The 14,472-nt window shown below is 35.7% G+C and overlaps 1 protein-coding gene across 3 annotated transcripts in view; it reads right to left on the reverse strand.

The window, feature by feature from the left end:
• The window catches only part of LOC110108696 (transcription factor E2FA), a 40,176-nt gene that overhangs the window by 21,607 nt on the left and 4,097 nt on the right, over positions 1–14,472 (reverse strand). For all 3 annotated transcript variants that reach the window (XM_028695242.1, XM_020839452.2, XM_020839451.2), the window contains exons 2-6: positions 8,530–8,719; positions 8,219–8,278; positions 7,985–8,070; positions 7,797–7,885; positions 7,656–7,707 (exon numbers count right to left, since the gene is read on the reverse strand). In XM_028695242.1, the coding sequence (XP_028551075.1) occupies positions 7,656–7,707; positions 7,797–7,885; positions 7,985–8,070; positions 8,219–8,278; positions 8,530–8,719 (477 nt within the window). The remainder of the gene's footprint in view (positions 1–7,655; positions 7,708–7,796; positions 7,886–7,984; positions 8,071–8,218; positions 8,279–8,529; positions 8,720–14,472) is intronic.

The following is a 14,472-nucleotide window of genomic DNA, read 5'->3' on the forward strand; positions in this document are numbered from 1 at the left end:
CAACCCGCGCGGTCCTCCTCAGGTTCAAACGCGGGTCCGTTCGGGATCTGACACGTGGCACCATGCCATGCCGTCACGTCACCGTCAGCCAATGATTGGCTGACGGCTGATTTGACCCAAATTTGAATAAAAAAAATTTAAATGTCCCAAATCTTTGAAAATTCACAGAAAATTCAATTTTTCACCAAATTTGATGTTTTTGGACTCGTTGGAAAGGACATTTTATCTAGTATTTAATAAAATTAATTTTGAGATGATTTGTATACTGGATTGTGAGATATTTGAGCATGTTTGAAATACGTTTTTTTTTTACTTTTCTCACAATCCATTGGTCAACTGGAGCCCAAACTTTGGTGAAATATTATTTGGTATCTTAGGCATGTCCAGTAATTTTTTTAGGGTCAAATACCCATTAGATTTCTGTGATGTGAATTTTTAAGGCAAGGGGCCCATTTTGGACCCTAAACTTTGAAAATTCATAACTCCTTAGGATTTTAGTATTTTGCTGTGATATTTCTGTGGTATGATTGCATGTATGTCAGGGTTAGGCACACCAAATTTCAAGCCTATTTAAACAGTAGAGACACCTAGGAAAAATATTAGGAAAATGTCTAGAAAATTCCTAGGGCATTATACACACACCCAATAGGGGTGAAACTTGAACATAGCAAATTTAGTGACATCAGGTATCCCAGGTTAAAATTTGACTGAATTTGGATGTCATTAGGTTAGAAAATTTGCCTTGCCAAAATTCAGCCCCTTAAAGACCCAGAAAATTTAAAAAAATGTAATAAATCCATATTAAATCCAAAAAATATGAATAATATCTCAAATCGACCAGAATATAGTCCTCTACCTAGGAATAATAAAATCCCCTTGACTGAACCCCTAATTTGTCCTTAATTGAATTTCTAATGAAAATGAACAATTAATTAAAATTTAAAAAAAAAAATTGAAATAAATTCTAAAATACTTGGAAACACCTTCTTAGGTCATTCCTGACCTTTGGAGGTGATTCCATCAGGTTTGGAATTGATTTGAATTAAAACTCCCAAAACCTTTCTAATTTAATAGATTTTAAAATTCCAATAAATACCAAACTTTCTAAAATTCATTATTAATTGTAGAAAAGTCCAAATTAATCAAACTCAGTAGCTAATGACTCCAATTAAGGTCTAGTATTTTTAAAAATATCAAACCCCAAAATCTGGTCAAAGTTAAAAAAAGTCAACATTTTGGTCAACCCTAGGTCAAAATCGGGTCAAAACTTTGAAAAATCATATCTCTCCATAGAAAACTTCAAATCAAGTGTGCCACCTGTCTAACAACTCATAATCAGGTCTAGTATTTATTAAAAATCCAAAATCCTTAAGATTAACTCTAATTTAAAAAATCAACTTTTGACCCCTTAGTTAACGTATCTAGATTTTTTCCCAAAACCCATTAACTCTTTCAAATTCTAGAATTTTCTAACTTGGTTAATAAAATTCTCAACTAATATTTTAAAATCAGTAATCAACCCTCTTTAATATTAATCTATTCCTCTTAATTTCAACCAACTGAAATTAATTTAATCAACCCAGATTACTACTGGGTAACCCAGAGCTACGAAGCTATTAGATTAGCCCCAAGGAAGATGAAATAAACTTCATGACCTCGGTGTGAAACAAATGTAGTAATCAATTAATCTTTAAAATGCATTCAAATAAAATTCCTAAGATATTAATATTTAAACTCTAACTTAAATTTCCCTTTAAGCCTTAACAAATTCAAATACTAGATAACTCTAATCAATCACCCAACCTAGGATCTACCCCAGCCACACGACCTTCTACACACACTTTAGATGGTTTGCTAGGACAATAAACTCTAGATCTAGGTTAGGCCGATGTTTACTTTACTACTGTGTGCCGAATTTTTCGTGTTTTCACTGCATGTCGTGAATGAAATTGCTTTGCTATGTATGTTTACTTTTTACTGTACTATGTGGATGATTGATGTGTTTGGCGACTAGATTACCCGTAGGATAGGTACGATCTGGATGTTCACACAATTTTCTGCAGGTGGCCACGCTCATGCCGGACAATAAAAAGGGGGGCTAAGTCAATAAAAAAATTCAATTATTATAAATGCTTGCACTTGTGCTTCAGCTGCTAAAGCCCCCAAATAAAAAAAAGAACGTGGCCAGTGTGTTTATTTACTTTTCTGCATATATATAACTACTTGGGAATAAATGTTTTGATTCATTAACTGCTTAGGATAACCCTGCAGGAGAGTCTAGAATTTTGTTTTTATACAAATATAATTTGAACAAATGTTAAGTGTTGTGAAAGTAGGATTTTGAGTTGGGATACATAGGTCCAAAACTTAAACTTCAAAGAGAAAAAGACCCCTTAGGGGAGTATCCCTTTTCTATTTGGAGATCCAAATTTGGATCACTTCTTCCCTACCCAAAGAGGAAAGGGTGGCCTTCCCCTTAAAGGAAGTGCTCTCTTATTCATTTGGGTAGCCTACTACGAAGAATCCAATGAGCCTGAAGGAAAGGAGCCCGAAGGAGAACAAAATTGAAGAATTGAAGACAAAAGTATCACATTCAAAACCACTTGCGTCTCTACTAGGTTTAGAATCCGGGTTGTTGTCAGTGGCGTCCGACCACTTTATTTTTTGTAAATTCTGATTTGTAATAAGCAAGGCAACTTTGCCTATGGACATTTATTAATTAATTCATTTATATTTGATGTGTTGAAATGATTGCCTTTAGGATTGCCTGTTTTTCTTAGTTTTTTAGCGTTTGTGTGCCGCTTTTATTTTCGCTGGATACGTGAGACTTGTAAGGGTGTAAAAATTTTTATACTCATAATCTTAAAATTTAAAATTTAGTGAGTCTAAATAACATAGAAAGATAACGAATCTAGGGAATTAGCCGGGGATCGACCCCGGGGTCGCATGTATATTTCTGCACTACTTCTTTCCTTGCTTTAGACCCTTCCCTGCCTGCGGGTAGAGTCCGGATAGTCTGACCTATGAGGACGAGGTGCCGGACCTGGGGAAGTCCAGTCTTCTAAAAAATTATTTTCTAAGCCTGTTTTTAACTTTCAAACATACTTGATTTGAGATTGTTAACTAGCATGCATTGCATTAAAAATAAATTAAAATAGTCAAAATTTTAATTGCATTAGTCCTTGCATTTTGCACCCCACATAAGTCAAAAGGGGTCAATTAGAAAATCTCTAGATGTCGGCCCCAGCTCTTCAAAACCTTATAAATAAAACGTCCCTACCGCTCTTTCATAAAATACCGGACTCATCTATTTTAAATCGATTAGGTGGTTAGCTGGCTCCCTAATCCAGGCCAGGGTAAAGTCCAGACCTTGCACTGCATTAGTTAGGTTCGGACGATTGTGGTCCAGTGTCCAAATTAGATTTAGGATACGGTGCAGATCTTTGATTATAAGATCCCAAACTTCGGGAATCTAATCCTAAATTTCTAATAAAACGCTCAACTCTAATTAAAATCTTCTTTCAATCCTAAAATGTAAAGCCTAACATTAGATTAAGTTGGGACACTTCTGGATGGTTCTGGAATCTCAAAGTGTCCCCTACTTTTATTCCCTTGATTTTGATAATAACTGCTCAATTTTGACCAGTTCCCTTTCGAGTTTTCAAAATTCACCTCTTTTTGATATCACTCCTGGAAAATCTAACAAAATTTTGCCACTATTCTAATCAAGAGTTTTCGTATGGGACTTTGTCCCCCTACGATGTAATTAACTACGAGGGCTTGCGCTCGTAGGAGATTTAGAACCATACACATCTGATTTTAAAAATTTGATTTTTCAAAATGCAATTGAATTTCTTTGGGAAAACTTAAAATACTAGTGATCGTTATTATCATATTCAAAGAATTATCATCGAATGATATTTTCTCCCTTCGGGGAGATATATCCTTGATAGCTTTAGATATGAACTTAACGATCATACTTCTTGATTATTGTAGCTAGATATTTAGTTGAACCTCATCCTGGCCCTTCGGGGCCATACGAAGTTCTCTTTAGCATCCGGTCATAATATTCAAGATGAATTTCATAATTCTAAATTTGAACACCGTTATGAAATTTTATTTTCACCTTTCGAGATGATATACTCTTTCTAACGGGATGATTCGATTTTAGAATTAGAATTTAACTTTAACTTCCAAAGAAAACTAAGATTTGAAATATCTGCTTTCAAAATTCCACCAACATGCGGCCGCATATCTTTTCATCCCACCATGCTACAAGAGCGTGTATGGGGCCTTCAATAGTACCCGTACGAAAACACCAGTGACTTCCCCACCACGCTACAAGAGCGTGTATAGGGCCTACCCACCTCGCCGTATGCGTCACACCGGGCTCCCTCCTACCGTGCTACAAGAGCGCGTATATTTGGTTCCTCGGTCAGCTGCAAACGACGAAAATAGGATTTAAAGTGATTACCCTCCTTGTCGTAGGCACCGCACCGGGTTTCTTCCCACCGTGCTACGAGAGCGCGTATCGGGGGTTCCCCGGTCCATTGCACATTACGAGAATTAGAAATTTGAGTTTTAGAGATTATACCTTGCGTAGCAGTGTCGACAGTGCTGATGCCAAGGTCGAGGATTGTCTCCACCACGCTACAAGAGCGTGTATAGGGCTTACCCGCCTCGTCGCACCTGTCGTACTGGATTCCCCTCTTAGCGCAATTCTAGTAAAAAGGTATGATCTACATAATTTTGTTATTAATAACAACAAAAAATGTTTTGACACGTTCTTGTTAAGCATAAAAAAATTTTGGCATATATATATATATATATATATATATATATATATATATATAAATCCTTTAGCACGGGGGATTTGGCTGAACAAGCGTGCGAAGGGGCCCTGCTTCTAATCAAAATGTATTGGTTCCGATCCGACGAGGGAGCGCCGTCGATGGAGCGCAGTCGAGCAACGACAAAGGAACCGTGGGAGAGTGCGAAGCAGAGAAAGTTACTTCACAGCGAGCGTGCTCCCGTGCCTGCTTCTGATAGGAATGTCGTAACTCCGATCCGACCGCAAGGGAAAGTCGTCGAAGGAGCCGTAGAAGCAGCACGAAGGGGAAGAAGTTGACTTCACAGTCGGCGAGCTCCGCATTGCTTCCAATGAAAGCTTTGTAACTTCCAATCCAACTGGGAGGGAAAGTTGTTGAAAGCCCGAAGTTGAACAGCTCCTGCGAAGCCACGAAGCTAAACAGCAACGAAGGAGGAGGAGCGTGCGAGAGAGGGAGAGTGAGAGATCGGAGAGGCAGCGAGAGCAGAGCTCTCTCATTTCCTTCGGTATTTAACGACTCAAACGAGTCGTGCGGGATGGGACGTTAAGTCGTGCGAGCCTTATGCGAAGATCGTGGGAAGAGCAGCAACGTCATGTTGAATTCGGCGACGGACAGGTATGAAAGATTTTTTTTTTTGTTTTCTATCGATATAGTAAGCGGGTCAACAATTATATCTCTAATATATATCTATGCTAACTTAGGTTTAGGGTTTGGATTAGGGCATATCAAATACAATCTGAATTTAATTTCAGGTTTTATTTAAAAGGGGAAAGGAGTTTTGATTTTGAAATTTGAATTTCAATTTCAAATAGGGTTAGTGAAAATAAAGAGAGAGGGAGGGTTATAGGGCCGACAACAAGCATGGGAGAGAGGGAAAATATTTGGGGGGGGGATTGGAAGATTCCTAATCATTAATCCACTTTAGGAGAAGACAAATGACCTCAAATCTAATTTAAAATTAAATTAGACCTAATTTTAGGAACTTTTCTAATTTAACTTGGCTAATTTAGGAAACCATTTAAATCAAAATCTTTCCCAAATCAATTATGCTAATTTAGGCATGTAATAATGATGATGAAAATCATCACTATCAGGGGTAATTAAGTGTGGCCGGCAACCAAGAGTGGGATTGGGAGAGGAGGGAGGGCTTTGTGGACTGGGCCGGCGGGCGGCGGCTAAGGTTGGAGAGGAGTTGAGGGCTAGCAGGTGGGAGGAGGGAGACTGGGTTGGGGCCGGCGGTTTGTTGGGGAGAAAGGGTGGCCAACAGTTTTGAGGTAGGGTGGAGAGTGACCGGGACTGGAAATAGGAGTCGAGCCACGAGCCGGGGACACTTCCGACGACTGGTGGTGTTGCTTTGCCCACACCTTCGAACTTCACCACTCAAGAACTCACAAGGCTCTCAAGGAAACCAGAAATATTTTTATTGATCAAGCATTAACCCTAATACAAGACTAAGGGTCATATATATAGGCCTCAAAGAGAAAAGAAAACAAACATTGAAATGTCTTTAGGGTTACAATTCAAAATAAAATATAAGCAAGGGTACAATCGTCAAACATGAAATAAAATAGCTAATACATGAAATATATCAAAAGTACAGGCTCCTAATCGTAGCCGTCAATCTCTGATGCTTCCGGTTATAACCATTCCGGAATCTCCTGCCGATGTCCTCATCACTAAACTTTCAACTCAACCTACTAAATTTGTATGTATGCGCTACAACACATCTAAAAAACGTTGTGTTAAGATCTAGTTTGCAAATGATTTCAAATCTCTCGTAATGTTTTTTTTTTAACAACAACATCAAGCCTTTGTCCCACTACGTAGGGTCGGCTACATGAATCCTTTTTCTCCATTGTATCCGGTCAAAAGTCAAATTCTCATTTAAATCTAATAAAGAAATATCATTTTTAATATTTTCTAACCAAGTCTTTTTAGGTCTACCTCTACCTTCCTTAACATAAGTCAAATCTAATAACTCAACTTTCTTAACCGGGTCATCAGAAGGCCTCCGTTTAATGTGACCAAACCATATAAGGCGACTCTCTCTAATCTTATCTTCCACTGGAGTCACTATCGTAATTTTTTTTCTTTTTTACATCAAATTTTTTTTCTCTATTAATGTTGATCCCCTACTAGAAATATATATTCTTCCTTATTTTGATTATCATAATTTTAACCTTGAAAATTCAAGTCCGAATTTGTGTATGATAGAATACAACCTCTCAAAAAAAAAAAAAATCAATCATCACATACTAAACTTAAAGAAAATAGCCCTACTTATACACCACTCAGCACTTCCTTCTATGGTTGGTAATTAAAGGTCGAGAGAGTCTCAAGTATGGCTTTTCATGTTCCAAGGGTGACTTCATATCCCAAGGGTAGTTTTTCATGACCCGATGATGACATTTTATATCTCAAGAGAGTTGGGCCCAAGGTTGCTAATCTCATAATAGATTCCTCATCAAACCATGCGAATTCCACCTCACCCATCATTGTGCACTAATTTATTATGATGAATTTTATGGCTAAATTTCAGCACTTGATTTTACATGCTCACTTGATTTTACGTGCTTTCTATTCTGTAACTCACATAGGATTATATAAATATGGGTTAAGGAATGGAATAAAACTCAATTAATTAAAGTATCAAACATTTGTTTCACATTGTTTGATAGTTCCGATAAATTTCTCAATGATTTGATCATAGCTCATGTGAAAGTATAGATTTGCTTCTTTCTTTTCCTTTTTTTGGTTGAGTGGTAGTTTCATAAACAGGCAAAATTTGGATGTTTCAAATGTAACTTCGAATATTTTTCAACTTGCCTGTAAAATTGAAGAACCTTCATCTTCGCCAGGTCTCAAGTCATCAAGCCCCCTGTTAAAGGTAATATCTTTAATTTATTTTGAACTATTTAAAATTAAACATCACGAAGGAACATTGCAGAAAATGAAAGATGATTTTACTTCCAGAGTATTTTGTTTTTTAAGTTCTTCTCTATCAGTCCAATTCCCTCTAAGACATTTGTAATGTCATATATCCGCCTCTTTGGCACCTATTTAACAAAACATACTTCAATATGTCTCATACTTTAATTTTACTCATTTTCCATCAATTTACTAGAACACAAAGTAAATAAATCCGTAGGTCTAACCTTCAAAGTCTCAGCAGCTTTGTTAAGGTCAAGCGTGCCATCCTGACCATGTCTAAGCAAATTGATGACTTTCTTGGTCAACAGCCCTAACAAGTATAGAGCATTGTAGTAAAAAAAGAAAAAAAAAAATTGCGCTGGTCCCAAATACTAAGACTGGAAACATAAATTAAATAGAGCACGCATAAGAAATATTCTCTAACAAATGCATCAAGATTAAGCAATCACATCAATTACCTAAAGAACTGTCAAACCGGCTAGTAGAAACTGGAGATAGAAAATTGACAGAAGAGGAACCTACAAAAGGGTATAGATTTGCATATCAAAATGAAAATCTTAATATTTTATTGGAATTAACCCAGGCAACAGTAAGACTGAGCTAACCACAAAACCTACATCAATAACTACAATTAAAACACCTACCAATTGACGCAAGATTGCTGTAATGTCAAATGTAAATTCAATTTAGACTCATAGTGGACGAAAGCACGCAATAGAGCAAAGCAAAAAACAGCATAATGCATCAAGTCAACGGAGCACTTCCTCACCTTCATTTGACAAAGGAGTCTGAGGTTCAGATTTTTTGCAATTCAGAACTTTAGATTTACCCTTTTTCCTTCCCCCGATCCATGACAACCGTGTGAGGGAACTGTTGGCTACCATAGCACATCCAGAACTACTTGCCAACTGCTTTGATTCAGCAGCATCGGCGTCTTGTCTATCAGCCTTTCGCTTTAACTGAGTGAAAAAGTCATAATTATAGGATAGTTCACCATAGCTGATAAATATTATCTAAATTTAAGAGAATTTCTATGACATGCCATATTAAATAATAGATGCGTATGAAGTCAGATATCCTGAGCTGTTTGAAAGCTACAATTTTGCTTCAATTAACAAACTTCTTTAAATCAACTTTAAATTTAAGAATAATGTAGGCCAATGTTAATGTTATGAGTCTAGCATCCAATGCTCTAAAGCTCGCAATAAATACTTTTAAAAGCTCCGGATATAACATGGCAAATCAGCCACCTCACATAGAACCGCACAGCTTGCCTTGAAATTCATTCAGACAATCCTTTATATTAAATACTAGATACAAAAACTTTGGTTGAAAAAAAAAAGCATAGCATAAAGTTGAGAATATATATATATATATTGTAATAACTGGCCAGCTGGGCCAGTTCAAGCAAATCGGCCCATAGCAAAAGAAGTCTGAGCATGCGGGCTTGGTCGAGCGAGACAACTAGTGGGCGAAGCATAGGGCATAACAGCAAGTGGGCGAGCGATCAAAAGCGAACGAAGCATGCGACTACGAGCAGGTGGATAGGACTCTCCACGAAAGTAAATTTAGATTAACTTAGTTGGGAAGAAATGAAAGCTGGCAAGAGAAGTTTCAAGGCAATAGCATGGCATTTCGTTCGCTGAAAGAAGAAGACTTCATGGGTACACATTTGACAAAAGATTCATGATCGACTAAGATGAAGGATAAGAAGAAGTGTTTGTGAGGTTTCGTTTTCATCAGAGAAGAAGGAGAAGTTTGTGTACTTGATAGAGACAAAAAGGAAATAGTAAGTGATTTTTCCTGTTCAATTTAGAAAGAAAAAAATTATGATTTGCATTTTTTTACTGAATCGATTCATGCGCAATTGTTTAATAAAAAGAAATGCAGTCGGTGAAATCTCTACTCAACGAGAAGGAACATAAATTGAGGTAATAAATGCAATTTAATTATATCTAATTTCGACCATTTTTATGGAATAAGATAGACAATGGAATAGTAAATGTGGCTTAATAATTTAGATACGTTCAAAGCATTCAACGTTGTCTTTGACAAAAATCAATGCATTTTGTGTTACCTTTAATAACGTTCAACTTCTCCAAGATTAATTTTAAAGTTAATTATATTGTTAATATTATTTTGGGTGGTGGAAAAATTGAACAGTATAATTGAGGCAAAAGTACTGTAAGTAAAGTGTTCTCAAGGGATAATTAAGTAATGATTAAATTAATAATGAAGATTTGATTTAAAATTAAATATAAAGATAGATCTTTAACTACTTGCATAGATTGACATAATTATATTTTTGATGATTAGGTTATGCCCTAACGAAGACTAATTAAGAGTTTATAGAACTTAGATGTGACAGTTCTAACCTTTGTAAGGCAAGTAAGTGGGTGATTATACTTTATATCGTAGAACTTGCAATTTATTTTAATCTAGTGCATTTATTAATACATCATCTTACATGTATAATAGTTAATCTAAATAAATGTTACTTTACATTAAAATGAGAAAATAACAAATGACTGTGTTATAGTATAGTATAGATAAGTATGATGGCTTCATATTGAGATTATTATGTATATGTTGGCTGAGAATGAGCTTTGCTTTGAAAAGGGGCAAAGCAAATTGTAACTAAATTTTTTCGAGAAATTTGAAATTGACTTTTAAATTTTAATTCTTAAATCGAACATTTATTAGAAAAGATATACCACCTCAAAATGTGGAAATAAGATCTCCTGATGGGTTCAAATTTAGAATTGAAAATTTCATCCCAAATATCGTAGCCAAATTCAGGAAATAACTACATATGACCCCAAAGGGTCAAAATGAAGTTCGATCAAATATCGAGATACGATAATCTAGATGTATTATCGTTAATTTCATATTCGAGGTTATATCAACAAAAGATATATCTACTCAAAGGAAGAAAATATCATTCATTATCAATTGTTCGAGCACGACGATAACGACCGTCGTTGATTTTGATTTTCGCAAAGAAGATTAATTGATTTTTTGAAAGTCAATCTGGGTTCTTAAATCTCCTATGTGCGCAAGCCTTCGTAGTTAATTACATCGTATGAAACCTAAATTTACTACGAAAACTCTCGATTAAAATAATGGTAGAATTTTTATTTTGAAATTTTTAAGGAGTGATATCAAGAGAGTGAGATATGAATTCGAATCGGGATTGAGTCAAGTTTTGAGCACTTATTTCTGGAGGTCAAAGGAAGAGAAGTAGGAGGCATTTATGATTCTGAAATAATTCAGAAATGCCCCGTTCTACCTTATGTGTTGGACTTTAAATTTTAATTTGAAGGGAATTTTAATTTGAGTTATCAATTTATTAAAAGATTGGGATTACATTTCCGAAGGTTGGGATTTTATGATTTTGAGTCTATCCATGATCCCAAGTCTAATTTAGGCACTAAAAAATAATAACCCGAACCTAACTAATGCAGTGCAAACCTGGACTTACCTCGGCCTAGATTTAGAAGTCAGCTAACCACCTAGATGCTTTAAAATCGTGTATCAATTTTTAATGAAAGATAGGTAAAATTGTTTATTAAGTTTTTTGGAAATGAGGCCAATATCTAGAGCTGATCCTAGGTGGCCCCTTGACTTATGTAGGATGATTGATGCTTGCAAATAAAATGCAATTAAAATTTTAACTCCTTTTGATTTGTTTATAATGCAATGCATATTAATTAACTCGAATGCATAAAATAAATGAAACAGTTTTAAAAAAGGCTTAAAAATGATTTTATCCTAGAGATTGCACAACATCCCCTTGATAGAATTGTACCCTTATAGGTCATGTGGTCTGTCAGAACACACGCGGTGAGATGCCTAACAAGAAAGAGAAAATATTAATATGAATGCATGAAAATTCTTGACGAACCCGAGCTTACTTCTTAAATCATTAGAGTTACTATATGAGCCTAAAAATTTTATTTAAATTTTAACTAGAAAAAGGGTTTTAGTGGTACCCTCACGAGCCTCCAATTGTATACAAGCTAAAACAAAATACGGTATGCAAGAAAGAAAACTAGAAAAAAAAACAGGCAATTCTTTACTGCACAAACAATGTAAATAAATTAATAAAATTAAATAATCATTAAATAAATTCAAAGTCCATATAGCAAGTGTCACTTAATTTACAACTCAGGGTCTACATAAATTAAAAGAGAATAAGAGGGATCTTGACTTGATATTTATTGATTTAGAGAAAACATATGACAAGGTTCTAAGAGAAGTGTTATGGAGAGTTTTAGAAAATAAAGGGGTTAATAATGTTTATATTCAAGTCGTTAATGATGTGTATGCAGGAGTTGTTACTTTTGTTCAAACATAAGATGGTTTGACCAAGTATTTTCCTATTTCAATTGGATTGCATCAAGGATCAGCCTTAAGTCCATATCTTTTTTCTTTAGTCATGGATGTTCTCACTAGTCATTTGCAAGAGGTTGTATCCTGGTGTATGTTTTTTGCTGATGACATTCTTCTGGTTGATAAGACTAGAGAGAGTTGAAGGTAAACTTGAATTATAGAGGTTAACCTTAGAGTTTAAAGGTTTTAGTTTGAGTATATCTAAAACTGAATATATGGAGAGTAATTTTAATAGTAATAGATCTAGTGGAGGATTGTGACTTTAGGCAACTAAGCCATTAATAAGAGTACACATTTTAGATATCTTGGGTCTATTGTTTAGAGTGACGGGGAAATAAATGGGGGTATTATTAATAGAATTCAAGTTGGATGGTTAAAGTGAAGGAATGCATTGGATTTTTTGTGTGATAGAAAAGTCTCCATTAAACTTAAGGGAAAATTCTAAAAGATGGTGGTGAGACCTGCAAATGCTTTATGGCGCAGAATGTTGGCCATTAAAAAAGATGAATAATATTAAGTTAAATGTTGTTGAGATGAGAATGCTCAATTGGATGAGTGGCTTTACTCTTAGAGACAGGATACAAAATGAGCAAATACGTGAAAAGGTTGGAGTAACTCTTATGGAAGATAAGATTAGAGAGAGTCGTCTTAGATGGTTTGGTCATATAAAACGACGGCCTTCTGATGACCCGATTATGAAAGTAGATGTATTAGATTTAGCTTATGTTGAGAGAGGCAGAGGTAGACCTAAAAAGACAAGGTTATAAAATATTATAAATGACCTTTCTTTCTTAGATTTAAATGAGAATTTGACTCTTAACAGAATACAATGGAGAGAAAGGATTCATACAGCCGACCCCACGTAGTGGGATAAAAGCTTAATGTTGTTGTGTAGTTGTCATCGCCTTAGTGTCGAAAGAAATTGTGAAATTAGTCTAACTATTTGCTCCTGCCTCATTCAATTGAGCCATCGGGCCGAGTCGTAACATATATGCGCGTGCACGCGCACACACACGAATATATATATAGATCAACTGATTGGCAAATGATTGATGAGTGTACTTCAATGAGCAGTCAACTACCAAAATGTGGGGACTTAAAGTTTGAGAATGCAAGGAATGAAAATGGGGCTGGTCAATGTTCACATAGATGAAAGCTCTTCAAGTAAATTGATCAAAGAGTAACATAACATCAAAATGTACATTTTGAAAGAATGAATAAAGAAGGGTTGACAACAGTCAAAAAGATAAAGGTCTTGCACCTGCCTGATGATGATTATAATAATCAAAAGCATAGCCAACCTTTGCCCCTTTTATAATAGTCTTCGGTAAATAATGACCGTCCAAGACAGAAGCTTTTCTATACCACCAATACATTAAAATCATGCAAAACATAATCTATTTCCAAATTACAATGCATATTTAAAATATGGCATACACTCAAGCCCTAAAACAATAAGCCAAGCCTACATGCTATGTGATTGCTTTGGATGTGTCATCATACAAAAGATTATATTATGAATTATTATTTTTAATAATACCTTATTTGAGGGGTATGCCTTCATATCATTCTTATTTAATTTTCCTTCTCATTATCTATTTTCTTTTGTAAGCCTATCCATATAACCCCATATTCTATTAACTAAAGCACAAAGAAAAAAATTTCCTCATAATAAGGTATGAAGCATAATCATCCTAACCCTAGCCATCATGCCTTTACTCGTCTTGTCATTTGACCTGACTCCCCATAACCACTCACATCTAAGCTAAAGTCCCATGCATTGCTCACACCCCTCCTAGACTCACTCAATCAAACACTCGCCTGTCCACACTTGCTCACCCAAAGTTCATTATGTCTACCTCCCCTCTCAAGCACCCCACACACCACTCTATTCTACTCACAATTGCAACTCCACACCATCGGAAAACCTTGCAAGTGTTTGCCACAACCTCATCTTCTCTTATTTACTACTCATTCATGACACTCTAGTGACCCAAATTATGCTTTTCTCGCACTTGTGCATAGGCTTTACAACGATTGTGAACCATTTATTTCCATGCCTACCACAAAATCATTTGCAATTCCTCCTTTATACATATCTTAACTTCAAAAGGGCACCCTCTCAAAGCCCATCACAACCCTACACATGTTAAGCATCCAACTCATGATCATAGGTCATTTCAACCACCTAACCAAAGCTCTTGGGGTAGCCCTTGGGAAGTCCTTAAGAATTGACTTAGGAATGCTACTTACCTAAGGACATAAGCTCATCATTCTTGCTTAGGATTACCTCAGGCCCAACAATGCTATTTCACCTATT

Source organism: Dendrobium catenatum, unplaced genomic scaffold, assembly GCF_001605985.2.
Source record: "Dendrobium catenatum unplaced genomic scaffold, ASM160598v2 fragScaff_scaffold_621, whole genome shotgun sequence".
Classification (NCBI taxonomy): Eukaryota; Viridiplantae; Streptophyta; class Magnoliopsida; order Asparagales; family Orchidaceae; genus Dendrobium; species Dendrobium catenatum.